Source organism: Denticeps clupeoides, chromosome 12 (genome assembly GCF_900700375.1).
Source record: "Denticeps clupeoides chromosome 12, fDenClu1.1, whole genome shotgun sequence".
NCBI classification, from domain to species: domain Eukaryota; kingdom Metazoa; phylum Chordata; class Actinopteri; order Clupeiformes; family Denticipitidae; genus Denticeps; species Denticeps clupeoides.
In genome coordinates this window covers 8,012,834-8,040,717 of record NC_041718.1, presented here as the reverse complement: position 1 = coordinate 8,040,717, position 27,884 = coordinate 8,012,834, and the positions used below count along the sequence as shown (strand labels likewise).

Sequence of the window (27,884 nt, the reverse complement as noted above, 5' to 3'; positions counted from 1 at the left end):
TGTGTTTAGTACATTGAAATATTACACAGTACAGGTGTGTTTAGTATATTGAAATATTACATAGTACAGGTGTGATTAGTATGTACAGTCCCTGACAAAAGTTTTTTTTACAAGAAATGGCTCCTTTTATTCCCAACAGCTTTTGTAATAATGTTTCAGTGCAAAACAAAACTGTCCAAAAGTATTCTAATATTCAAAGTCATTGAGTCAATTTTTGCAAAGACATAAGTAGTGTTGTCTTGTCATATGAGCTTCACCTGTGACTAATAATGGATCAATTAGGTCTCAGGTGTGTATAAAAAGAAGCCCAGTACACTAGACCTACACATCAACTGCAACTAGACCTCTGCAAACATGCCTAACATTCACCCTGAGACTAAAGTGTTGATTATCAAGAGGCTGAAGACCAGATCCACTGCTGATGTGGCAGACACCTTCAATGTGTCTTAGCATCAAATACAGAGGATTAAAAAAAAAAAAAGATTTGAAGAGACTGGAGATGTTTTTGACAAGCCCAGGTCAGGTAGACTCTGGCAACAACTGCTCGAGAGGAACATTTGTTGGCTCGAAAATCCAAGGTCAGCCCATTTTCCACTGGTCACCTGAAGTCCCTGTGTCAACCAGAACAGTTTTTGAGTGCCCAGAAGCCAGCACTAAACAAAAGACAATTGAAAAACCGTGTGGCATTTGGCAAGGCCCACAGCCTGCTAAAAGGATGGACGCCAGGAAAGTGGCAGAAGGTGGATTTTTCAGATGAATCTTCTGTTGAATTACACCACAGTCGCCGCAAATATCGCAGGAGACCTACTGGAGCCCACATGGATCCGAGATTCACCCAGAAAACAGTGAAGTTTGGTAGTGGAAAAATCATGGTCTGGGGTTACATCCAGTATGGGGGTGTGCGAGAGATCTGCAAGGAGGAAGGCAATATCAATAGTCTGAAATCTTAGCTACCTTTTATTTTCCCAACCATAAAAGAGGCCAAATTCTGCAGCAGGATGGTGTTCCATCACATTCTTCCATCTCCACATCAAAGTTCCTCAAGGCAAAGATCAAGACATGAACATCATTGAGCACGTGTGGGGTAGGATGAAAGAGGAAGCATGGAAGACGAAACCAAAGAATATTGATGAACTCTGTGAGGCATGCAAGACTGCTGATGACTTCATAAATAAATTGTACGAATCCTTGCCAAACCGCATGGATGTAGTCCTTCAAGCTCATGGAAGACATACAAGATATTATATTTTGATCTCACAGCACCACTACTTCATTTGCTGACATATTTTTGTACTTGGAGTAAATTTGTTCAATTTCTGTATAGGCAACAAAACGTTTGTCTTGCCAAAATTTGGCCTTTCTGTCTTGATTAAATTATAAATCTTTTTTCAGTGAAACTAATTCATTTCAATGCATTAAACATAATTTGGTAGGTTTTGGTAGCTTTTCATATGAGCTATTTCTAACGCCAATCGATTAATTCAAGTTAATAGCAGGTGTTTCTACAAAATAGATAAGCGAATAAAGTCTTTTGCCAGGGAATGTATTGACATAGTACAGGTGTGTTTAGTATATTGACATAGTTCAGGTGTGTTTATTACATTGATATATTAAATTATAAAGGTGTGTGTTTAGTACATTGACGTTCACTTTTCATGCTTATAAAGATACTGGGAGGTTATTTCTGCCAAAAAATACACAAAATGTCACATTACACTGCAATGTTTTCTTTTTATACACATTTGGAAGAGCAGCATCTGTTTATTCTAATCTAAGGGTTGGTCCAAACTTCTAACCTGTAGTGAACCTGTAGCACTGAAGCCTCTCCTCTTTGATATGGGCGCAACAGCTGCTCCCTTTTCCCCTTCAGTATGTGTTTATACGCTTTTAATTGCTTAATCAATCCCTGTAATTCTGTTAGGGCCTCCCAGGCAGGCTCAGTGTTGTAATTCTAATCGGCGATTGGCCCAATCAATCAAAAAACGCTGCATGTATTACCGCCTGTATTACTGCTATACTTAGCTAATCAGCGCCATTGATCTTTTTATGTGTCGCCTGCTTTTTCCGTCACTGTTGACGAATGTGCTGGCACATTCTGCTGCCTTGGGTCACCATAACAACGCGGAAGCAAGGACCAAGGTGCATTTGCAGACCTACACGAACAGACAGGCACATAAACTATTCATCGCTTGGTAGCTGTGATTGGCCGAGGGGCTTAATATTTGTTACCTGCAGTTGTAAAATTGTTGGCATTTTGCTGTCCGCATGGCTTTGTGTGTGTGTGTGTGTGTGTGTGTGTGTTAGTATGAACTTGTTTTTTCATGTGTGTGTAATGTGTTTGGGTGCATGTTTTCTGTGCAACGTGTGTGTTGACCATCGGGAATAAAGGCTGGGACCTGCTCCTCTCCTCTAATCCCTAATGCACTTCCTGCGACGCTCTTCATTATCTGTGAGGCGAAGATGAAAGTGTCCTCTCCTGCCCGGGATCATACTGATTTCCCCCCAGAATGCACCTCTCTCCAGGCTTGTCCTGTAAAAGCCTGTTCTTCTGTTTTGGCTCATCTAATCTGCAGGATTTTAAAACCTTGGCCAGTCACCGCGGAGGCGGCTGGGGGTTTTTATCTTTATTGTCGCCACTCTGTGAAATGCGCCTGCACCCATACATAAGGGAACATTAAGAAATTGTGTGTGTGTGCGTGTGTGTGTCGGTGTAGTGGAGGTCACTATCCGGTCAGTCTCATCTGTTCTCATCTCTCCAGCTGATTGTTTAGTGTTGTGGGGAGAGTTATTGGCGTTTTAATTACCCACAGTCCCTCTTGCCTCGGGCTGTTATTATCACACGCTTCTGATTTAGTTGTTAAATTAGGAGTGAAGTCCCACTATGACGAGAACGTGTTGTAGGTGGTGCGTGTGGGTGGGTGGAGGGACATAGAAACTGCAAAAAAAATGTCCCCAAAAGACAGTCTACCTACCTGAGACACAAAAGATGCCAGAGAATTCCACATGCAGGCAGGCAGAGACTTGATGGATACACACCACACACACACACACGCACAGCACATGCGCCTAGCCTCCACGGGCATGGAGTAGATGTTGAGAGAAGCTGACAGCCCTTCCCCTGAGACTGCCGCACGTCACACCTGAAAGGGGGCGAGAGCAGAGCAGGGAGGAGAGGGGACAAGGGAAAGTGGAAAGGAATTAACAAAGTCCTCAAAGCCACAACCTTCGCAGGTCTTACAAACAATGGTGGCTTCCTGTATGATCTGAACCATTTCCTCTCCACTATTTTTGTGCTCTTGTGGGCACTCTTTCGCTTTTACACGTTCATCACTTTCCTCACGCGCAGGAAACGCCCCGAACAACATAATAAAACATCAGATATTAATAGATATTAATTTGAAAGTCAAAGTTGAAAATGAACTTTGGGATGGAGTTCAGCAAGCAACTGAGAAGTGCTATTATGACCGCATGCCAGCGCGGGTCGTCAGGCGATCCCCACCGCTACTGCCGAGCCCCAACCCCCACCCCCCAGCTGAGTCAGGTGATCTGCTGCTGCGATTATTGCCTTTCTGCTGATCACCTTTAATTTCCTCCACCATGGAGTTTCTGTAAAGCTTGTGGTGTGTGTGTGTGTGTGTGTGTGTGTGTGCGCGCGCATGTGTGTGTGTCAAGGTAGTAGTTTTAAGACGATCAACTGTAATTACAGTTCCTATCTGTTATCCGGAGCCTCCTGCACAATTTAGTACGTGTTCCAGTGGCAACACAACCTGTAGAATACAAAAAAAAACAGAGTTCCCCTACATCCTGAGGTCAACACCCTCTGTGTTACCATGGCAACAGGCCAAACCACAGGCAGAGCATCTGTTTCCCACCTGGTCGCCAGGCGACCGCCCAGCTGTCAACATGCCGCTCACGCCGCATGCCACTGCTCACTATGCTAATCCCTGTGTGAGTGTGTGGGCACATTATGTCAGTGTGTGTGTGTGTGTGTGTGTGTGTGTGTGTGTCACCCCTGGTTGTCTCAGCTGTAAATGAGTGTGTTCCCTCACCTGTCCCTTTGGCCTTTTCCCAGTAGCAGACACCCTGTGATACTTTTCACTATGCTAATCCGAGTGTGTGTGTGTGTGCGTGTGTGTGCGTGTGTGTGTGTGCGTGTGTGTGTGTGTGTGTGTGCGTGTGTGTGCACGCGCAGCAGTAACTCTCTGCTCTTTATGTTAATCCCACAGCTGGCACCCGTGCCCAACTGCCTGCCACTGGTGTGTGTCAGTTCTCAGCTGCATCCTGCAGAGCGTGTGCATGTGTGTATATATATATATTCCACCTCTTTTTTTATTTAATTTTTTTAGAGAAGTGAAACATTTTGTGAGGGTTAGCGAGCGCAGTCCTTGAGAACTCCTCCACGCTCTTGTTACGGTGTGAATGGAAACTCTTCCCGTAGCCGTGGAGTAGATTTAAAGGGGCATTTTTAAACCCCCTCACCAGCTGAAGTGTGTTCAGCCGAATCGTGGAGCCTCATTATAACCCAGCGCTTGGCTGTACAGACGCCGTGCACTGGACAGGTTGAGCTTTGCGCGGCTTCCAACAGGGGGGAGAAGACAGAGGAAAAAAAGGTTGGCCCTGTCAGCGTTGGTGTGCGGTTAATCCTTGTCCTGTTCATCTCGCAGCCCGGCCCTGGAACGATATCCCGCTGTCTATAGACTAATTAGGAAGTGTTAATGGGCCATTTCTGTTTGATTTTAATATTTTGATCTATGCTGGGTTTTGGTGGAGCCCATTTACTGGGTTTATTTGTACTGAAGTTACCAGACGTCTGTGCTGTGCTGGACGTCGGACTGTCTCCCAGACAGTAGTAGCCTAGTGGGCAACACACTCGCCTGTGAACCAGAAGACCCAGGTTCAAATGCCACTTACTACCATTGTGTCCTTGAGCAAGACACGTAACCCTGAGTGTCTCCAGGGGGGACTGTCCCTGTAACTACTGATTATAAGTCGCTCTGGATAAGGGTGTCTGATAAATGCTGTAAATGTAAATGTAAAGCTCTGGGTATCGTACCGCTGCGATCCGTTGCGTTCAGGGACGACCATTTGGCCCAAGAGAAGGCGCGTCGCTGGCTCTGTGTTACGCGGGGGTTATAATGTCGGCGACAGCGACCTTTCTGCCACCGACCTGCAGGCCTGCCATCTGCTGAGTGTCGTTCCAGAATATTCTGCCTTTGCCCAGGGTCGGGCGGGTCACATCTGCAGCACGCTTCTCCAGAGCTGTGGAACGTCCAGATGTGCTGGGCGGCGTTTCTGTGTGTTGCGTGTGTGTTTTTCAGGTGTTCCGGAGCGTCACTTCTCTCTCTCTCTCTCTCTCTCTCTCTCTCTCTCTCATCAGCCCTCCTCACACCCCCCCCATCCTCTGTGCTCGTAGTAAAACCGAACCTGTAAACCGCAGCCAATTCAGTGTGTCAGCGCAGAGTTCTCCTGGCGCCGAGTACTGCCCCACTTTCACGCTCCCCTCCCCCTCACACCCATCCGCTGGCCCGGAGCTGGGAGATGTTAACTTTATTTGGTGGGCAGGAGCCAGTGTTTGCCTTTGGGGACCCGTGGTGGGGTGTCAGCCTGCAGCAGGAGAAAAGAGGGCTTTGTTAGGGATGTGCGTGTGTGTGTGTGTGTGTGTGTGTGTGTGTGTGTGTGTGTGTAGGGGAGGGGGACGTGGTGGATGCCCGCTCTGGTCGGTTGGCAGCACACACTTTTGGCTGGATCGGCTTCGCTCCACCCCAGTCTTCCCACCAGCTGTGCCCAGGGCAGAGGTGCCAAAACCGGGCTCCAGGGCAGCGCCACCTGGGGAGCGGCGGGAGGGATGGATGTTTTTTTGGCTGCAACAGGGCAGAGGCCATTCGTTCTCATTTCACACCTAAATGCATATATGCACGGCCATTAGAAACAATTACCCCTCACCTCCCTCTCCATCACTCGCTCACAGAGCACAGCATCGGAAAAAAGTCCGTCCGCACTTTCTTTCTTCGGTTCTTCTTTTGTGCTTTTGTTTTCTTGTCTCTATGTTTTGGAAATTTGGTAAATTTTTTTGTCTATTCCTATGTTTGATTTTGTCCAATGGTTGCTGACCTTCTTTCTTTCTCATTTATTCATGAATTTATTTTGTTCTTTAAATCTGTTGATGTTGATTTTTTTTGTTTGTCAACAGTTTGTTCTTTCGTTCTATTTTGTTCATTCATATTTCTGTTTATCTGTTTTTTCATGTGTAATGTTTCTAATGTGATTTGTTTCTTCCATTCATACCTTGCTAGTTTATTTTGTCTAGTTTGTTCATTCATTCTTTCTTTATTCCATTCATCTTTGTTTTCCTATTTTTTCCCATGTTCTTGCACTAGCTTTCTTGCTCTTTTTTACACACGCACGCACGCACACACACGTCTGTTTTATGTTGTGTTTTTGGCTTTTGATTTGTGCTGTGCTCTGATGTCGGCTATCTGCTTGTCCTCTGTTCATATTCACACTAAATCCTGCCCTGCTGTAAATCCCGTCTAACCGCGTGTTTGTTCCCCCTCCATCTTAAACCTGTACGTTATAGTTCAGGTGATTTATGGGTAATGGGGCCCCAGCTGAGCTCTGAATCTGCCAGACGGCCTCATAACAGTGAAAGCCTCCAGCCGGCCATCAGGCTGCGCGTCCAGCGTACGACACCGCGTGCGGGTCGGGGGTGAATGTAAAAACCGGCCTTCAGGAAGATGAGAGGTTACTGGCCGGATTTATGCTCCTCTCCAGAAAGGAAATGGTGGATGGCCCATGGGAGCTTTTCTGTGTGTGTGTGTGTGTGTGTGTGTGTGTGTGTGTGTGTGTGTGTGTGAGAGAGAGAGAGAGAGTATGCTATGGTCCTGAACTTGTGTTTGTTTATTTGTTTTGCCCCATCTGTGAGTTTTATGCCGGAACATCATGGCTTTAGACTTGTTTGTCATATTGATTCGTTCGTTCTGCGGGTGGCTGTGCAGATTGAGTACAGTCTCAGGATTATGAAGGACTTAAAAACAGCCTGGTTTACTTAAAACACAAAAGTTTTTTTATCTGTATCTGAGAGCTTACAAGCAAATAAAATTTTAGGAGCTGAATAATCAATAACACCTTGACACACGGTGGTATAAATGGTAACACAAACTTGCCAATGTTGCAAGTGTTTTTGAAATAACAATGTATTAACAATACGACAATAACAATATATTTTTTTAAAACAATAAAATGAGAAAATAGTCAAACCTTGGTCGTTATTAAACCAAACATTTATGCAAACGTTAACAGTACATTCATAATTGAGGACCAAAATGCTTTACCGAATTTGTTATGGGGACAAAACCAGGAATCATATAACTTTCTTTTTATTTTATTGCTTTACTCTTGTACATAAGGTGTCACGTGATCAGAGTACAGTTGTGTTAGAATGAGATGGTATCAGTTACTTTGTCAAATGAAAGACAGAAAAGTTCTCATGCCCCAAAATGAATCCATTAGTATCAGGTGTCAGATCCCTCCGTCCCTCGCTGCCGCTTTGTCCCGATTTGGGGATGAGATGAAGAACGAAGGTTTCTCTCCTCTCTCTGGCGCTCGACTCGGTGTCGGGTTGCTCCCAGAAGCCCCGCCTGCAGTCGGAGATTAACGCCGGCCTGTCTTTCAGTGGCGTCCTCGCGAGGTTACCACGGCGATTTATATCCATTTACGCTGGCGCAGCAAGTGTCCCGGGTTCCTCTGTCAGAGGAGGAGAGGGCGCCAACGTATCCTCACTTCTCGTCATATGTTGTCGCATTTTTTTTGTCTCATGCAATCATGCAAATTAACACACACACACACACACACACACACACACAGTAACATTATTTCGACAGGTACAAGGAACTTTTCTGGCAGCAGCAGCTCCAGTTACTGTAACAGGTTTCCACTGAGCGCCAAGCATATCCCCGTATGATGAATGCCTGTGTGTGTGTGTGTGTGTGTGTGTGTGTGTGTAGTCTGAGTGAAAAGGAATGGAGATTGATTGCTGGCAACGGACTGTTAAAACGTTGTAGGTGTGCAAGTGTGCGATGGGCTGCACACTCACGACAAGAGCTGCTCGTAAACACCCACACACATTTTAGCTTGATTTGTTTGTGACTTTGTCCAGCGCAGAATTTCTTCTTTCAACGTTCTGTGGTTTTGTGGCCTGGGTTTCCGTCTGTGAAGAACGCTGGAAGATTTATGGATGTTTTGAGCTAAGAGTATGGAAGGAACAGGACATGGACCCACACACACACACACACACACACACACACACACACACACACACACACACACACACTCTCTTACACACAGCGAGGAGGGAGCCAAATAACAAACAACATGAACTTCCACAACATTCAAAACACTGCGTCATACCGAAGCGGTCCAAGTCCGGCTTGGAACAACCAGTGCAAATGTTAGTCAACACACACACACACACACACACACACACACACACACACACACACACACACACAGCACCAAAGTGATACACGTGTAAGATATATGTAACCATCTGCATGCAACCTTTAAGCGAACACTTTACCTGGTTAACCCAAGTTTTAATGAAATTGCTATGGGGTCTTTTTTCGGCCCTCACCACAACACGCAAACACGCCAAACTCGGAGGGCCATGCACACTCTTCATTTCTGCCCTGTTGTGCTGTGTTGTTCTGGCTGAAGCCAGGTATCTCTGCAGGTACCGGATCTGCGGCGGTGAAGCTCGGGGACGCGCCGGGGGAGGGGCGGGCCGGGGGCCGGGAGCCTGTCATTGTTTAATTACGTCTGGCTTCCTTAAGGAGCCATTTGAGGCATCAGTGGCTGGATAATCAGCGCCGGGCTCCCTCGGGTTTATCAGTGTTTTAGTGATTACAGATTAAAACGACTCGGGCTGGACAAAACGTACGCCGCTCATAACACCATGACACACACACACTCACACACACACACACACACACACACACACACAGTCTCTCTTTAATGGATATATGCTTATCACTCTTCCGTTATAATTATATTATCTCTGCCTTTAAAAGGAACACACACACACACACACACTCTCATTTAGATGAGCACCCACCAGGCTCTTCCTGTGTTTGTTGTCTCGGCAGCCTGTGGCTGGGTCTGGGCCGTTTGTTGGTGTGTGTTGTCACCCTCATTGCCTGTGCTCCTTGGCTGTAGCGTCACTGTTCGCCCCGAGCTGATAAGGCCAGATATCCCACTCTCTGTCTGCCCAAGCGCGTGCGCATGCATTATTGCATGCGGTCCGTGTTGTAGGTTCTTTACACGGCCAGACGTCCTGTGGTTCTGCAGAATCTATATGGTCTTCTCCTCCTCACTCAGTGTTAACTGTGTGCGCCTGCTCGCACTGCACCAGCGTGAGTTTACATGATTTAACACTCGTTGGGAAATGAAACATTGCACTCGCTGGGAACGGTAAGTGAGTTCATGCCCACTTACTTACTGTCAGAACGACTGTTTCATTCGGTACGAGGGAGAGGAGGAGAACGGCAGAGCAGGGAAGGTGAGAGGCTGGATGGAAGGAATCGAAGGATTGAGGGAGCGCTGAGAGGGATGGGACCAGTCTTTCACTGTGTAGCATGTTGATTAAAAGCCATAACGTTGACTGATGGTTTTTAATATGTTAGCGGCGGAAGACTACTGTCTCCATGTCAGTTCTGATGTTCTGTGGACCACGGCGGTGAACACGCCCCCTACTGATGCTACATCATCACTGTGCACTTAATCTTCAGCTGCTATGGCCAGAGGATCAATCGGGTCCATAATGAGAAGAAAGCGACTGTCTACAGTAATTCTGCTCAATAGATCAATAAAATATTGACGGGAAAGTCTGTATAGACACTGGTTTGAATATTGTGATTTGAATAGTGTGTAAATTAAGGCTGAATAATTAATCAGAATCTTTGTACCACATAGTTTTATCTTGAATTAACACATTAACACATGCTGTTAATTCTTTTAGCACAGTGTGTTCATACTCTACACTTAAATCAAAATGGCTGCATGTGTTGTGTAAATTGTGCTACTAAATATTCTCTTTTACGTTTATCCTACAAAATTTGTGTCATAATAGATCTTTTTTTTTATGTGTGTGTGTTAATATGAATCCAGTTAAGGTGCTTAATTTGTCCGTCTGGCCTTTCGGTTGGAGAGACTGAACTCTGGCTGCCTTTATTAGTGGTGCAGAAAAGGTCAGCAAGGAATTCAGCTGTGCTGCTCACAAGCACTTTCCCAGCATGCTCTGCTGCCCCCCTGCCACAAGCCTCGCGGCAGACCCGGTTCAGTCCACCAGTAGCAATACTGTTATACCTCATATATTACTTATTTATAACCCTGCTTCTCACAACACAATAAACGTGTGTGTGTGTGTGTATGTGTGTAGCCAGCTGTTTTATGAAGATAAGTGTGATGTGTGTTCAGTTGGGCGCTGGTACAGGGTACCGCTGCTCCCCTCTCGGCTCTGTCAGCCCCTCTTGGAATTAATCAGCTCAGTACGCAGATAAGAGTGCGCACACACACACACACACACACACACACACACACACACACATACTTTTTCATGCACATGCTAAGGGGTGCATATCTCCTCCCAGGTTCTTTGACGCCCCTCACACCTTCATTTCCTCTTAATGAAATATAAAACACCCCCATTAAATCGCTAGTGTGTCTAGAATCACACTTTTGACACGCTGCTGCCCCCACCGGCCCATTCACCATCGCTACCGCCCCTCTCAGGGGGTGAAGCCAAGACGTCGCCGGAGACGCCAATATTGTACCTCCTCGTGTTTCTTTGTGTTAATATCCATTTACAAAATGATCTATATTCACCCCTATAGCCCCCTGGGCTGGGACATGACATTGTCTCCTCTGGCCTTTAAACTACCTTTTAAACCACTCTTTCACACAATACCAGCCTTCACTGGAGTGTGTGTGTGTTTGCTTTAGCATATATAATGTCTTTGTGTTTAGTGCCAGCCCATAACAGATTGGAAGGGAAAGGTTGAGTGTGTATGCTGTGTCTGTGTATTTAACCGTAAAAGCTCTAACAGATTGGAGGTGTGTGTGTGTGTGTGTGTGTGTGTATGTGTGTGTCAACCATGAAAGCTCTAACAGATTGGAGGTGGCTTGCTTTTGGGGTCTGAACTTCTACCCCCTGAAGACTCTGTTTTTCGGTCTTTTACTCACTCTTTCAACTGTCAGTCATAGTGTGTATGTGTGTGTTATTTCTTATATACTTATTATAATCCTATGATGTATAGTTAAGGAGTGTATTAAAAAAAGAAAAAAAAAAAAAAACGGGGCACTGTTTATACTGGTGAGGCTGAGATGATGTCATACACACACACACACACACACACACACACACACACATATACTGTAGGGTTCCGTGCCATCTTCATTATGCTAAAATAGTTAAAATTGTCGTCCCCTCTGCGGAAAAGAGCACGGTGGATGCTCGCTATCAGATGGCCGGTGGGGCGGGAGGCTGGGGTCACATCAATCACCGATCTCCGCCTGGTTCTGCTAACGCCGCGGAAAACGCGCTAAATGTCGGCATTAACCCGCAGCCCCGTCTCATCTAATCCCTCGCCGATCTTTTTCCGCGAGGAGCGTTAGCGGGAGACGGGGAGAAGCCTTTGTTTGATTAAATTAGGCAAATGTTGCTAATGTTTCTAATCCAGCGCCGACAGGCCGCGCTGGTGGAGGGGAAATTGATTTTCAACAAGCGGGATTTGAAACTGGCTTAGGGGAGTCTTGGGTGGGTGTGTGTGTGGGTGTGTGTGTTCTGTGATGGCGGGGGGTTGAAGTGGTCTTTACTTCGTGCTTTTCTTTTGTCTCTTTTTCCTTCCCGTCTTCCATCCCCCCCATCAGTTAACTAACCCAGTGCCCTACTTGTGAGGGACACACACTGCTATTGTGGATGATGTAACACACACACACACACGCACACGCTCTGCTGCATTAACACACCTCAACTCGAGTGCTTTGTTGCTGAATAGTCGCTCTCTGGGAAATTGGGTGTGTGTCCATGTGCAGGTACCATCTTTCAGTGTTTATTGTGGCTCACACACACACACACACACACACACACGGTAAGCGGGCATATCGTCTCCTTCGTACAGCGCGGAGTGGCAGGCTGCCAGGAAGCCTTCACCGGGGCCTGTGTCGTGAACCGGTCGCTGTAGAAACCGGAGGTGCGCAGTGGAGCACCTGAATGAAAAGCCTGGTTGGGTGGGGTGGGGGTGGGGGTGGGGTAATGGAACACCAGGAGCAGGCCGAGGCCGAGCTGATGGCTTCTTCTCTTGATGGAGCGATGAAGAGGGCATGCCTAGAAATGATAAAGAGAGAGAGAGTTTGGTTCCCTGTCTGGAGTGCGGGTCACGGGGCGGGCGGGGGGGTTAGGAGGGAGAGAGCCGCCATTAATGCAGGCGGCTCGACAGACGATAAACTGAGAGAGAGAATAAACAGACGGAGAGAGAGGAGGAGAAAATAAACATTCTCTCCGCTTCCACACACACGCTCCGTCTTCATTCCCGCACTCCGCCCGTGTGTGTGGGGAGGGGGCTGCTCTGTGTGTGTGTTTGTGGGTCTGCAGGCTCCTGTCATAAGTTTGTGTGTGTGTGTGTGGTTACCTTGTGAAGGTATGAATGTCCAGTTTCTTTTTGTGGACGTTCGTATGCGCGCGTGTGTGTGTGTTTGATGTCGTGCTGTATGAGCTGTGTATGGCCGTGTGTGTGTTGGTGATGAGGGGTGGCAGTAGAGGCCAGTGGAATCTTATTATCCATGTGATCCGATTCTTCTGCTCCGACTCCGACACTCCCATCGTCCACCATCCACTGCTCACCACTTTCTTTCTTTTTCTTTTGTCTGTTGATTCGTCGGCCATTCATACAGCAGTTTGGGGTGTGTTTTTGTCGTGTGAGCGTTGTGTTAACGTTCTGCTGGAGTTAATCTACATGCTCTGTCTTTCTCAGATCCTGGTGAACTCTGTGAGTCCGTCTCAGCCAGCTCTGCTGTATGAGAACGTGGCCGTGAGCGACGGCAGCCCCATCCTGAGAGACCTGCTTTTCAGCCCCAACCTACAATACATCTACACACTGACTGAGAAACAGGTAAATTACACACACACACACACACACACACACACCTACACTGACACGTTGAAGAACCTTTTCACTTACCTGTTAGAAGATAATGAGATATTAAACACACCTTTTGGTGGAGATGTGAACACACACACACACATTAGAGTTCACGCTCTCAGTCTGTCACACTCACACTCAGGTGTCCTCCTCAGATGTTACAGAAATAAAGCCAGCAGTGGGGGGTTAATGATTCCTCATTATGGGCCTGCATGAATGCACACACACACACCTTCCTGTAACATCTGTCATACACACACCTCTCGCTGCTTGTCTGACAGTAGTCACACTGCGCAGGTCACGGGTCTCATGTTAACCTCAGGGGTCGCTGGTAATGGCGTCAGAGTTCAAGCGCAAACGCTTTGAAGTTTGTCTGTACTACATCAAGTAGCCTTGCTCAGCTCATTAGTGTGTGTGTGTGTGTGTGTGTGTGTGTGTGTGTCCACTTGTCTCCATACACATTTTAGAACCTGATTAGCTTGACCTGTGGTTGCATTTCCAGAATTTCCTGGAATCACAAATACGTAGAGAAACACACACGTGTGTGTGGATGGGGTGGTGTTAGGCAACAGCGAGACAGATACATGCAAGTTGTTTTAAAATGTCAGTCAGTGTACGCACTGAAGCGTCTTCCTCAGCCTCTCGTCTCGTCCAGATGCATCTCGGGGAGAGAGGGAGCGCTCTTCCCTCCTCCTGCTCTGCCCCGCTCTGCGCTGCGCCGCTCTGTTGTGGCAGCTGCAGTGGTAGATGGAGAGCGATGAGATAATTTGCTGGTGTGGAACAGCCTCTCACTGTGTCTTAATCTCAGACCTCCTCCCTCCCTCCCTCTCTTTATTTCACCTCCTTCAGTTACGCTTATATTACGAGAAACAGCACAAAAAACGGCAAGTTTGCGCCATGTGCATCGTTTTCCCATCAGCTTTTGAAAGAACCTGGACTCTTCTTCTAATTGCCGTCTATTAATATTCATGCGGTCCCAGTGGAGAGTTCTGCACCCCTCCCTTTGACTTGCTCTCCTTGTTCTCTGTGTGTGTGTGTGTGTGTGTGTGTGTGTGTGTGTGTGTATATATATATATATATAAATATACACACACACACACATTTTTTTTTTACTGGAATCACAGGCCAGCATCAGGCCCATTAGCATGAAGCCAAATCCAACAGGGGAGTTGGGGGGATTGGATGACTCCTCTCTCTCTTCCACCCTCTACAGCTCTCCTGATTAACCATCTGATGACCAAACAGTAGTTCAGCTCTAATATCCCTGAGTCTGGTTCCTGGTTCTCAGCTCACACTACTTGGTTCGTAGTGTGCCCCACCTTGAGCTGAGCAGGATTAGGCAGATTTTTTGGGGTGGGGCTGTGTGTGCTGGAGTGTTAATGGTATGAGGGACCCTCATGATGGGGGGGCTTCCTCCAGTCTGCGGGGGATTCCTCTCCCTGACGTCAAAGTGCCACAACCCACTGACATCTGGATGCCAGCCAGGCTCATTAGGCTCAGACCCTCAGTGTGCTTGTGTACACACACACAAAAACACACTCTGTGTGTGGTATGGACTCCTAGGATTGTTTGCCTTGTGTTCTCTCGCACCATCATTCTGTAGAGCTTCACTCACTGTCCTTAACTAGGGGAGAGAGAGCGAACGTCTGGGAGTCTTCAAGTGAGATTCATGATACGATTACGGTCAGGAGACAGACAACACACACACACACACACACACTCTCTGTGAGTGCCCGTGGGCTGCTTCTCAGCGTGGGATGAGGTCATTGTGATGTAAATGATAGTAGACGCAGCGCAGGGAGCCCAGGAGAGCGTCCAGCCAGATGGTAGATGGTGTAGCAGAGCACTTCTTTACCTCCTTCTGTTTCTCCCTCTTCTCTGGACCGCTGCACTTTCCATAACCGCTCACTGCATAAAGGAGTTGGGTTTGTGTACCGTCTGTGTCTGCACTGTTAGTGCAGCTGGGTTTGGTAGTTTGTTGGAATTGGGTCTCTGTAATGGATAACACTGAACTTGCAGGCGAGAAGAGTTTCTTCTGGACTATCCACCTGCGTTCATTCTTTTTTGCCTTTTATACTCTTATTTCCAAATGTAAACAGTTTTCGTTTATATAAAAAAGTCGTTTTGCCTTACATAAAGTCTGGTAGATGTGTCCTCAGATAATAATCTGTGTAAATTAAATGTACATTCATTTAAATTCAAATAATAAAAAAAATATTTCTTTTCACACAAATTCTTGAAAAAGGGGGTGGGTTGTATTATATTGGGGTCAACACTGGCTTTCCATTTCTGTCTGTGACATACACATCAGTATTAACAACTTCCAGTTGTCCTGGACCTTATATCACACATCATTTACCATCCCCATTTACACTGGGATTTACCACCATTCTGGAGCAGTCAGCAGCGATCTGTAATCCATTACGTCCTCCTTAATCCTGCCCACTTTTTCTCTGGCTGCAGTTACATGGAGAGATTCATTCCAGCACTATTAAATTGATTTTGATTGCTGATTCCGGTCCATCCATTTGCATGGAGACACGCGGACTATTGCTTCCTGATAAAGCTGTTTGTTTACATGGACATTCAAATTATAGCAGTGAAAATATTTTGCACAAAGCTTTCTTGTCATCAGGGCAATTTTCACTGCTGGAGACCCTGACTGAGTGCATATCTGGATCAAATTGGTTGTATTTATTGATAGAATTTGGTGGGTTCAGCTTGATTTTTTTATAATTTTTTTTTTACTGAATCCTTTCCTTGACATTTATTGTTTTGTGATTATATGTAATTAATGCAATTGTTGTGTAAACACAGCCACCCTTCTCTATTTGCTCATCTGCGTCCACATTCTCTTTTATTTCCAAAATCCTCTCATTTACTTTATTCCGTTTATTAGCGTTCTGCAGTTCTTTTGCAGCAGCTGCTGTGGTAGATGGTGAGAGATGAGATAATGTGCTGGTGTGGGACAGATTCTCTTTTTATCTTAATCACAGAGCTTGCTTTGTCCCCCCTTCCTTTTCCATCTCCTTTATTCCCTCGTCCTCTCCACTGTAGCACTTATACTGATAGAAACTGTACAGAAACCTCCTTAAATCCTCAGCCTCCATATCGATGCTATCAGCTCTTAATGGAAGCTTGACTGTCAGTAGAGTTGACAGTCGCGGCTCTTTCCCTCCCCATTTAGGGTATTTATCATGATCCGGTTCATTGCAAGGACTCTATACATGTGCGCTAGTGTGTACGTGTGAAAAGCCTCAGTCGTCCTTTTTTTTCCCTGGAATTGACTATGATTGGACAGGCCGAAATGGCCAGTAATTGGCACACCGACTGGTGCTTAGATTGGAGTCGGAATCAGACGCCGGGCTCCCTGCCTGGCAGCGAGCTCATATGTCACCACTGTCTTACATGCAATGCAGCTATGCAGCTCTACATTTAACCCATCACCCTTGCTCAGCAGTGGGCAGCCATGCCATTTGCTCAGTGGCACCTTGGCGGATCAAGGTGCCTTCTGATTACGGGGCCACTTGATTATCCACTGACTCACTGTACCCCCGTACATATTGAGGAAGCCCAAATGTCTTGGACACTTGTGGAACTAGGCTCTACGTCTCATGTCACTGGGCACTATGTAATGGGGGTCATGATAAAAAATAAGGACGTATATGATCAGTGTAACTAGAGTTAGCCTATAAAACAACCAGCAAACTCCTATAATCAATGAAATTGCATAGTGCTGGTGTCTTCAAATCAGTTTGTTCATTCATTAGTCAATCATGTGTGTAAAATGTCCTGCCAGTTTTGGGAGTGTTAGTTAGTTCAAAAGAAGAATGGCCTTTTCTGTGTGGTTTCTCTAAGAAGCAGTGATGGACACCACCTTTGAGCAAAAACCATGGGAACAAATGACTGGGATGAGCAAGAAACTCACTTTGTCTCCTGACTTTTTCCTCCCCTTCTTTATTCTCCTTATTTATCTAGTTTCTCGCTCTCTCTCTGTTTTCTCTTTTGCTTTCTCTCTCCCGGGATAATGGAAACCCTGGCTCATGTAGTTGTGTTTGCACCCTGGTCTTCAAAAACTCCATTTAGAAATGTGACAGAGCAATTTACCATTGGCCGTGTTCTCCTGCAGTTAATTATAAAGAGGCTGATAGCCTGTCTCCTCTCTCCCCGCCGAGGATGCTGGGCCGGCAGGCAGAGCGATCAGGGCTGTGCTCTGGGATCTGGAGATGGGTACAGCGGAGTTTTGAGGATTGAGGCTCTGATTACTCCGTGTCAGGCCGAGAGTAGACGGCGTCTGCTTCGCTCAGATACGAGGTGATGGTCTTCCGGCAGAATCTGGGATGCAACGCCTTTTTACAGCAGGACTAAGGGGTGAATTCATGCAAAGCTGGAACGGCGGATGTGTTCAGGTCGAATCAGACTTTTTACTTCCTTGTAATTGAGGTCGTTTTGATGAGTCTGTTTACATGGACACTTACAGACTATAGCTTTCTGATAAAGCTGTCCCTTTACATGGACATGCATTCACATGAAATCCTTTTCTGTGGTCAATACATGTTTTGCGAGGACACAGAAAAGTGCAGCGTTCCTGCGCTTTGAGCATGGCGGCCATGCTTTCCGCATATCTCCACTGCATTGTTATTAACTGGAATCCTCTGTCAGATTTCCAGTTAGAATGTTAGATCAGAGCATGTTTGATCTTAATATGCTTGATCTGATTGATCTTGTTATTTATGGAATTGTAATGCTTGTGTAAATCTATCCGCTCTGGGCGGGAGAGAGAATTCAGCCCTTTATACACAACATCCCTTATTCAAGCCATTACATTCCCCATTGCGGTTCAGTAATCTCTTCCAATCAGGCGACATGGTGCATAATCATGTGACCGGGGGCAGGAAGGGGATACGTGAGAAGCCCATCAGTGTGACCTTTGACCTGGACAAAGATACTGACTCCTTCACCCAGCGCTGTTGTGTAGAAAATGATCCGCGGAGGGTCTCAGAGGAGAACAGGCTGTCCAAGAGCGAGAGAGTTTGAGTTAATGAGGAGGACAGACGAGTCTGGAGAGAAAGACACGAGACAGGAGAGATAACGGCGGAGATATGGTGTGAAAGGCAGAGACGTGATAGTAGTGCGAGACTGGGAGGAGGACGGGGGGCTCTTATTGAGAAGGTCAGCTTGTCTTAAAAAAAAAAAAAAGACAGGGGCAGAGTGAATGTACATCTCTGCAGCTCCCTATAGCGCATGATCTTATCTTTTCTTTTCTCTCTCCCTCCTCTGCCCCCATTAAAGCCTCTAATCTGCTCGCATCAGAGCCGCACTGGTCCACTACAGACTGTGACGCTTTATGGGGATGTGCGGTATGTGTCTGTGTAAAAGAGAAAGTATCGTCCACCAATGGCAGCCACCCACATAATGATGCTGCTTTGATTCTATCCAGATTAATATCCGGTGTCTGTTTATCTGTGTGTGTGTGTGTGTGTGTTATGTAGACTTCACTGATCTCACAAATGTCTTGAGCAAAGATTACATTTCTTTCCCCCCACTTTGATATTTTGGGTTACATTTATATGCAAATAGGATAAGGATTCGAGGCTGCGATGATTAACTTAATGAACTTGTGTGCGCTTGTTTAGCCAACAATCCCCTTATTCTTCAGTCTGCAGTCAGTAATTAAGCTAAATAACGGCGTAATTCATCAGAGGCGAGAAAAGGAACAGAGGCAGTGAATCTGTCACGACCGAAAAAGAAGCTCTGCTTCCGCGAGCGCAAAATTAGCTCCTCATTGTTTTCCGCGTCATTATGCCATCTCGATATTATGACGGATAAAACACGGCGATGCTGGCGCGCCACGGCTCTGCAGGAGCGGGAGGCATGCCTGTTCGAGGGGCGTGAATGCAGGCTCGCCCTGTCCCCTGCGGCGACGGCACAGTTCCGGACTAAGATGGACAGATCCTTTTATCTGCTCTGATTTTATGACCAGTCAAACGGGTGCCTGGTCCAGTAAAGACTTCCATTTTAACCCGTGGCACTTTAGCCTTCGGCGGCTACATTTAACGGCCAGGCTAGTTAAATCTAAACAGGCAGGAGCGGAAAACCCTGGAAACTTTATAGCAGGGCTCTGTTGTCATCTCTCCTGATAATGGGGCCAATGTGGGACGTGACAATAGAGACGCCACCAAGAGCCAGAGTTTGGTTGCGAGTGTGGTTTCCCCGTGGAAAGTCAGAAAAAGTAGGAGGAACGCGGACAATCAGGTTCCAGTGGTAATTTTAACTAATTGTGTTAATGGTTCCTTCCCACCGTTCTTATAAGAAAGTAGAAAGAAAAGATGAAAATACTGCCTTTTTATTTCTTTTTTTTTTGCTTTGCACTGCATGTCTGCATGTTGCATGTGTAACTTATATAATATTGCACTGCAATATTTAATGTCAAATCTATCATAGCCCAGACAGTGATCAGATTTTGATGACTGTTTTAATTACGTTTTTCTTTGTGCGCTCCATAGCACGCTCACTTAAAAAAATGGCAGGTCTCTGGCCTTCAACAACAACAACAACATTTATTTCTTATATAGCTCATAATCACATACAGTATGTCTCAGTGGGCTTTGACAGGCCCGACAGTTGACACGCCCCACACTTGACCCGGCTCGGCTCTTAAAAGGTGAATCGGCGGGAAGATGTTTTCCAAAGTGCAGGGATCTCCAGGCAACGTTTTGAGATCGGATTTTCGGCAACAGCTGTGATGGATAGCCGGAGAACTGACTCAGGCCATTGTAGTAAGAAATAAACATGCCGCCGGAAATGATCGCCTTCTAGTCGTGCCACATGTTTGCCGGATGTCATAAAAGATCTGTGCAGGGTTCCCACGTTTGGGTTTTGTGAAAGCAGGTGTCGGATTCTGAAGTGCAAAATGAGAGTCCAGAGCCTGCAGGTGTGTCTTAACAAGATCACGTCTTCTTTTCTTTGACTTTGGAATTGGATGCAGGCCCTATCCATCATGGCATTGTGTAGAGATAGCGTTTCCTTTTCATTACGTCATTCTGCTCTTCTTCACCCGTCTTTGTAGAAAAGGCCAGTAGGGTTGTGGAGTCCCTCTCATCTTTCTGATTGCTTCAGTTGGGTGTCTTCTAAATGGATGATCATCTGTTCTGATCCTTTCCCTTCATTCTTAAGGTTCGTCTCCTTCTGCCCTTCTTCCATCCATCTGTAACACACACCTGATCGGCCCCCCCATCAACTCAACAACTCTGCGTTTACCAGAGAACCACCATCTGCTCCCTTCCCCCCATTCCACCGCTCCATATAAATAATCCCTGGCCGTGCTCCTGTGTGTGTGTGTGTGTCAGAGGTGTTTATTGTCCCGTAATTGTGGTCATGTCTGTGGTCATCACATTAAAATAATCTAAGTGATGTTAATGTTGGCTACAGAATGTAATCGAGTCTTTATTATTTCTATGGTGACTGTTAGAAGATGTCATCTCTCACTCTCTCGCTCTGTTTCTCTCTCAAGTTCTCTCTTTCTCTTTATTTTGAAGCACCAGTGAATTACCTAAATCTCACGCAGCAGGCTCTGAGGGTGCCTGTCAATCAAATGACTATCACCGTGGTAACTGTCAGTAGGCTCAGCATGAATCTGAAGGCAGTCTGCGCCTTTCTCTCCTATAGAATAAACAATTAAAAATGGACGTATGTGTGTGAGTGAAAGACGGGAGAGAGGGTTGGATGGATGAAGGCCCTCGCTTGCTGTACACTGATCATCATTACACTCATGATCACACACAACAACCTACACCGATTGTGAGCGAAGGATGTGGAGTCACCTGGGTCTGCTGGTCGGCCCACACGCATGCTTCACGCGGCTATACCGGTCACAAGCGTCCTACCACCAGCAGAGCGAGAGAGTGTGTGTGCGCGTTCATGCACCGGCCCTGTTTACAGAAGCATTCTGAAGTGTTTTCCTGCGGTTTCTGCTTTTTATGGCCAATTGAGGAAAGAGGCCACATGGGTATACACACACACACACACACACACACATTTGACACATTTGCTGTCATTGCGGTACGTAAGGAGTGTTCTAATAAAGATGAGTGTTTGAGTAAAAAAAATGATTGATTCCTCTCTCTCCAGGTGAGCAGGGTGCCCGTAGAGAGCTGTGAACAGTACAGCAGTTGTGCAGAGTGTCTCGGCTCCAGAGACCCTCATTGCGGCTGGTGTGTCCTCCACAACGTGTGAGTAACGCACGCACAGAATCTCACACACTCTCACAGTATATCCCTTCATGTTTAAAGCTCGGGTCCAGCAACTGATCTGTGTTTACTGGCCAGCCAATTCTGGAAAGGGTCACACAAACTTTTATACAATGAGGAAAACGGAAATGTGTTCTGCAGTGAGGAAACGTACTCGATGTTGAGATGTCTGAATAGACCTCCATCCAGGACAAACCATATTAGCCTTCTTATTACGTTTGACCCGAGTTTTGGGAGTTTCAGCCCAAGCAGACATACCCAAGTTCAAAAAGACCACAGCTCTGTACTCTCCTGAAAAATCACCTTGTAAGTGGACCGATGATGTATAATGTAATATTTACTGAATATAAATAAAAATGCTCATCTTATTGAAGTCAGCATTAATAGATTATGCAGGTTAAGAATTGATCCCAGTTTCCTACCTTCATTTCAGTGTGTATTTTAAGGAAAGTGATTGTGAAACAGTGCAGCACAGCACACGGTGCACACAACGAAATGTGTCCTCTGCTTTTAACTTTGCAACACCCTTAATGATGAGCAGTGGGCAGCCATTAAAGGCACCCGAGGACACTACTTTGCTCAAGGGGACCTCAGTGGTATGGGATTTGAACAGACATCCTTCAGATTACGATTCCACTTCTTTTCTCTTCAAGGCTGCAATTGCCAAGGCTCCACTTTTAGGTGCATTTAAGAAAAAAAAAAAAAAACACACACAAGGTAACCAAAATGAGTAAGGAGATTCCGAATCTGACGACCCTGTCAGCTTTATAGAATTATTAGTAATGATCGCATGATTTAGCACAGTATCTCTTACCTAATTTATTATTAATGAAACTGAAGGCATGTTATATGTGGCAAAAATCCTCGACCGGCCCAGCCATTGGTGTAGAAGTGGGAAAAGCCGAGCGTTTGTGCGCGGCTGCGTTTTGCCCAGGGGAAAACATTTCAAATGGCGGCGAGCACGCGAAAGGCCACGGGGATGTTAATTAAAACAGTCGCGCGGAAAAGTTGTCAGAAAGCAGGCGCGTCTGGCTACGAGGTGGGGGCGGGAGGGGGCGGCCGGGAGAGGAATTTGCATAGTTTTTAATTGAGGCCGTGAAAAATGGCAAGCGTGCACAGCCGCGATCAGCTGGAGTCGGCCCGGCTGCCTGTCACACGAGCGTGACCTTCCCTCACGCTCAATGACGTTCCCTCTTTGTAGCGACTGGCATGGGGACAGGTTATTCCGCCGCTCGCGGCCCTGGAGGGGGGAGGGATAGATTATTAGCGTCGATGGTAATGTTAAAAGGGGCGTGTTCTGGAGGGGGGCGCGCCAGCCGGTGTCTGCAGAGGCCTTGTTACAGGAGCATGTTAAGTGACTGCCCTCCAGCGCTCTAATGATGAGGTTGTTGAAAGCACCTACAATGACATTTTTGATGGTATTTTTTTTTTTTCAATCCCCCCTCTCAACTCATGTTTTTTATGCAGATCACTTGCTTGGGCTTTCTGGAGCTTTGTTCTTTTTCTGTGATCCTGATGGTTTCATCTAATCAGTGCTTTGTTCCCTTCCTGCTTCCCTCGCTGCACTTAATGACATTGACCTAGAGTTTTACTCATACACAAGGGTGAATTTGTTCTGAAGGATCCTTTTTTTAAAATGTACCAACAAAGGAGACAAAAACATTCATAATTCCTGTAAAATTGACACGCTCTCTCTCTGTGTCGTGCAGCTGCTCTCGCAAGGACCGCTGTGATCGGGCAGATGAGCCTCAGCGTTTTGCCTCTGACCTCCGGCAGTGTGTGGAGCTCACGGTTCAGCCCCGAAACATCTCCGTCACCATGTCGGAAGTACAGGTGTGTGTCTGTTTTTTTTTTTTTTTTTTTTTGGATATACAGTTCATCATATAACGAATGTAGCTTTTTGTTCTCCTTTTTGAAGTTTACAGCCACGGAGCCACTGGTACCTGTTGACATCTCTCCTTATATGCAGTGGTTTTAGTCTAATCTGTCTCGATTTCAGCATGTTCTGTGTTAGGAAATGGTTTGAGACATTTTCCCTGTGACCCCTTGTCTCTGTCTCGTTTAGCTGGTGCTTCAAGCCCGGAATGTTCCAGATCTCTCGGCAGGACTGAACTGTTCGTTTGAGGACTACACCGAGAGTGAGGCGCGTATCTATGGCGGCCACATCTACTGCCTGTCCCCCTCCACCCGAGAACTTGTGCCAATTACACGCCACCAAGGTGAGATGGCAGCACAACGATGTCACATGGGGGATTACGGCTCTCCGACTTGTACACACATACACACCCACACACGCTGACATTTGTGAACTGCTCTGCGATTTGTAGTGTACTGCAGAGCTTGTTAGGATTGATTGATGGATGGATGGCGGGTTGGGGAAGGTAACTCTGGTCCTAGAGCAAAGTGAAAGTTCATAATCAACCAGTAGCCACTGACTTCGGTTCCTTCATCACCCACATCTACATTTATTTTTTTACCAACGCCCTGACAGCTGAGTGAGCAATCAAAGTCTATTTGTATAATTGGCATTTCCGTAAGTGCTCTGACCGACCGGATTCAGCCATTATCCGTCTTAATGTTGTGATCTCTCGTTCTGGAGCAGACTGCAGGGTTGGATTAAGAAAGGAGGAAGTAATCATTAATCGCTGTGCAGCAGTTCGTGCTATTTTTATTTATTGTTTTACCACAGTTGTGTTTTAGATTACAAAGTTATGTTTCATTTCTTTATTTCTGCAGGCGACCAGCGAGTGGTAAAACTCTACCTGAAGTCAAAAGAGACGGGGAAAAAATTTGCAAGTGTGGATTTTGTCTTCTACAACTGCAGCGTCCACCGATCGTAAGTCCTCTTTCTTTCCCTTTGGTGTCAATAAGACCTTCTTTCCTTCCTTCCTTCGCTCTCCTCCCTTCTCCACTTTCTCCCTCTTTCCATGTGGTGCTCTCATTTTACCCTACTCTCCCTCCAGCAATTCCCAGAGATGCAGCAGGTCATGTTACTATGGTTATGGTGACACAGATCCTATGCAATAGAGGGATATATAGAGATGATTGACAGTCAGTGCTGGAGGTCACACCGAATTTAGCTGCGCTCCATTCGCTCTTTGGTATTTTTTGGTCTTCCAGACACCCAGCCTTGGGGTGCCGCTCTTCCCCAGTGAGAAGGATCTCCCCTGAGGTTGACTGCTATTACTTTCCCCTTGTGAGTTAGAATGGTGCGAGATTTTTGGAAGGTAGTAGGAGCAGATGGTATAGGGGTCCCGTGGGGTGTTGGGTGTCCCACTGAAGGACAGATGAGTCTCCAGTTTGTCCTTCAGGAACGGCTGTTGAGAGACTGTGGGGATCCTTGATACATAAAACCCAGAAAACAACTCGACCGCACCTTTAATACCTTCTGATAAACATGCCCACACATAAGCACCAGTCACATACACAACATTAATACTGGTGCAAAAAAGCTGCTTCAGTAGCATCAGCTAATGTTACAAATGTTTTTTTGTTTTTTTTGCACATACTAAACATTTACATTTACATTTACATTTACAGCATTTATCAGACGCCCTTATCCAGAGCGACTTACAATCAGTAGTTTCAGGGGACAGTCCCCCCTGGAGCAACTCAGGGTTAAGTGTCTTGCTCAGGGACACAATAGTAGTAAGCGGGATTTGAACCTGGGTCTTCTGGTTCATAGGCGAGTGTGTTACCCACTAGGCTACTACCACCCTAAACACCGACCACTGTAAACATTACCCTCTGTTCAGTGCAGGTGGGATTTTCTACAGCTTTTTCTTTTTTGCTTTGTGTCTAATCATTGAATCTCAGCACTAAAAGCTGCAAGACTTGAATTGTGTGTCAAATATACTGCACATCCCATGATGCAATGAAGCCCAAACACTCCACTGACATCCCAGAAGGTTTGCAAGTGACTGTTGAATATAGTGCTCAGGGGACCCTGCAGTCAGTGTGGGGAAAAAAAAGCAGACCATTTTAAATATATATGCACATTTAAATACTCTTTAGAAGTCTTGAACCACTTATTGTTTCTTCATTTATGGTTTTAAACATTAATAAACCCTTCTTAAGGGTTAAATAGGGAGACAAGGCCACATTTCTTAAGTACCTGACTGAATGTCAGTAGCAACAGGTTATTTTTGGTTCAAATCGTTATCAGTGTGCTGAGGAGGTCAAGAGAGAATGTCTACAGCCATCTATAAAAGCTGGTGGAGGTTTTGTGATCAGTCTGGGGGTGTATATAAAGAAATAGGGGAGGATCAATATTTGCAGCTGGTATGGGGGATTATAAAAACTGTGATGCACCATGGCTTGTATGCAGAATCGGTGGGATAGAAGGGCGAAGAACAACTTCCAAACAAGCAAAAGCATCTAAAGCAACACAGTGCTGTTGCTGCCAAACTCCACGTCAGGCTCAGAGATCTGACTTCTGCAGCCCTGCCTCAGTGCTTCAACACGCTAAACTTCTGTGTATTAGCCCCCTTACCAAAAAGATCTCCCACCCACCCACACACACACACGCTCACAGTAATTGTAACCCATTGCATATGTCACTAAATCAGTCACCCTCAACCCATCAGAGCTATAACAGACCATAAAGCCTCCCAAATCTAATCAGGGCTGTGCAGGGACCATGCGTGGGTGGGAGTGTAGCAGTGTGTGTGTGTGTGTGTCTGTGGGTGGGAGATCAATGTTTTCTCATGCTTAGCAAATCGCATTGGCTGTTTGATTCGGCATTTGAACCAGTGTGTTGTGGTCATACAATGCCAGTCCAAATGAGAGCAGATTCATAATGTCATCTGCCTGTGTGTGTGTGTGTGTGTACTAGACACAGATTCATTTCGCTTTCACATCCAGTTAGTATTCCAACTGCACATTGTTCTGTTCAAGAGGATCCGAGGGCTTTATTCAATAAAACATCTATCCTCATCTATACTTAAGAGCTCATTTGCATTTAATTCAATGCCACCTAAAATGTTGCTCTTTTGTCACAAATGAGTACTCAGTGGAAACAAGGTCATGCCATCAACACACAACGTGGACCCCCTCTCCTTTATCCCACAAATGTGAGTTTTACAAAACACACACACACACACTGGGGCATACGGCACCTTATTTATTCTACTGATTAGGTCTGGTTGCGCACTTTAAAATGCCATAAATTTGCATAGCTATATTAATCAAATTATGAACCCCACTGTTTTCGGTGGGGAGGGGCTGAGAGAGGAAGGAATTGAAATGGAAAAGCACCCGCAGCCATGATTACTTCTTAATTAAATATATCCATGCGTTTATGCCACAGCATATTGGATGGATCAGGGTTAGGATGGTTCGGTAATGAAGAATGTTTGATGTATGTTTTTCTGTGTGTGTGTGTGTGTGTGTGCCTGTTCTCCATATGTGTCTATAATGTTAAGAAATGAGTGATAGAAACAAAGGAGTAAAGAAAGTGGTGAGGGAACAGAAGAAATGAACATGAGTTGATGAAAAGGCAGGGGACAAAGAAAAATCTCACACACACATACACACACAGGCTTAAAGAGGATGCTCTTTAGAAGTATTAACTTGCCAATTAACCTGGCAGCTATTTACATGCGTAACAACTATTTCCTTTTAAATTAAAGAGCCTCCCACACTAACCTGTGTTTAATATATGAAACAGAAGGAGGGGAAAAAATCCAACGAATGAGGGAAATCAGAGCTGCATTGTGCCAGGATAATGCCACCGCTGCGCTGAGGTTATCCACGGTCTAGGACAGAATGGCCATTTTCATATGAAAGGATTAAATTAGGCCGGGTTGACAGGGTGGTGGGAGTTGGTTATTACTGAGGAGGTGAAAGAGGAGCCAGATTGGGAGGAGAGGCAGGGAAAGAAAGGGGGGTGATGGCATCAGGGCCCACGTGGGGCTAGACCCTACTTCAGAGCGGCACGAGGGGAGGAAGGCAGGGGGTGCACGACTTAAGTGAGGCTGTGGGTGGCCTTTGAAGTAAAACTCCACTTCAACCCTGTGCTTGTAGTTTCATGCATGCATTTGAAGTGAAAGTGATCGTCATTGTGAAACACTGCAGCACAGCACATGGCAACACAACGAAACGTGTCCTCTGCTTTTAACCATCACCCTTGGTGAGCAGTGGGCAGCCATGACAGGCGCCCAGGGAGCAGTGTGTGGGGACGGTGCTTTGCTCAGTGACACCATGGCGGTTTCCTTACCCGCTAGGTCACCACTGCCGCGGTGAGTTTGGACGAGTTGTCCTGTGTGTCTGCATCATGTTTATGTGTGACTGTACATGCCTTATTTGCGCCCACCTGTCCACGGTGGTCATTAATTTCATGCCTCTTATTAGCGGTAGCATTAGCATCAGTGAAATTGCCCTAGAATGGGCCCTCTCATGCTTTTACGTCCTAATGTCCAATCATCTGTCAGTGGTGGTGGAT

General features: G+C 46.1%; 1 protein-coding gene across 1 annotated transcript in view; it reads left to right on the top strand.

The window, feature by feature from the left end:
* Window positions 1-27,884, top strand: part of plxna1b (plexin A1b) — a 146,098-nt gene that overhangs the window by 57,083 nt on the left and 61,131 nt on the right. Inside the window, exons 4-8 of the mRNA XM_028997725.1 lie at window positions 13,026-13,163; window positions 21,324-21,424; window positions 23,152-23,275; window positions 23,508-23,661; window positions 24,179-24,278. Of these exons, the coding sequence (XP_028853558.1) occupies window positions 13,026-13,163; window positions 21,324-21,424; window positions 23,152-23,275; window positions 23,508-23,661; window positions 24,179-24,278 (617 nt within the window). The remainder of the gene's footprint in view (window positions 1-13,025; window positions 13,164-21,323; window positions 21,425-23,151; window positions 23,276-23,507; window positions 23,662-24,178; window positions 24,279-27,884) is intronic.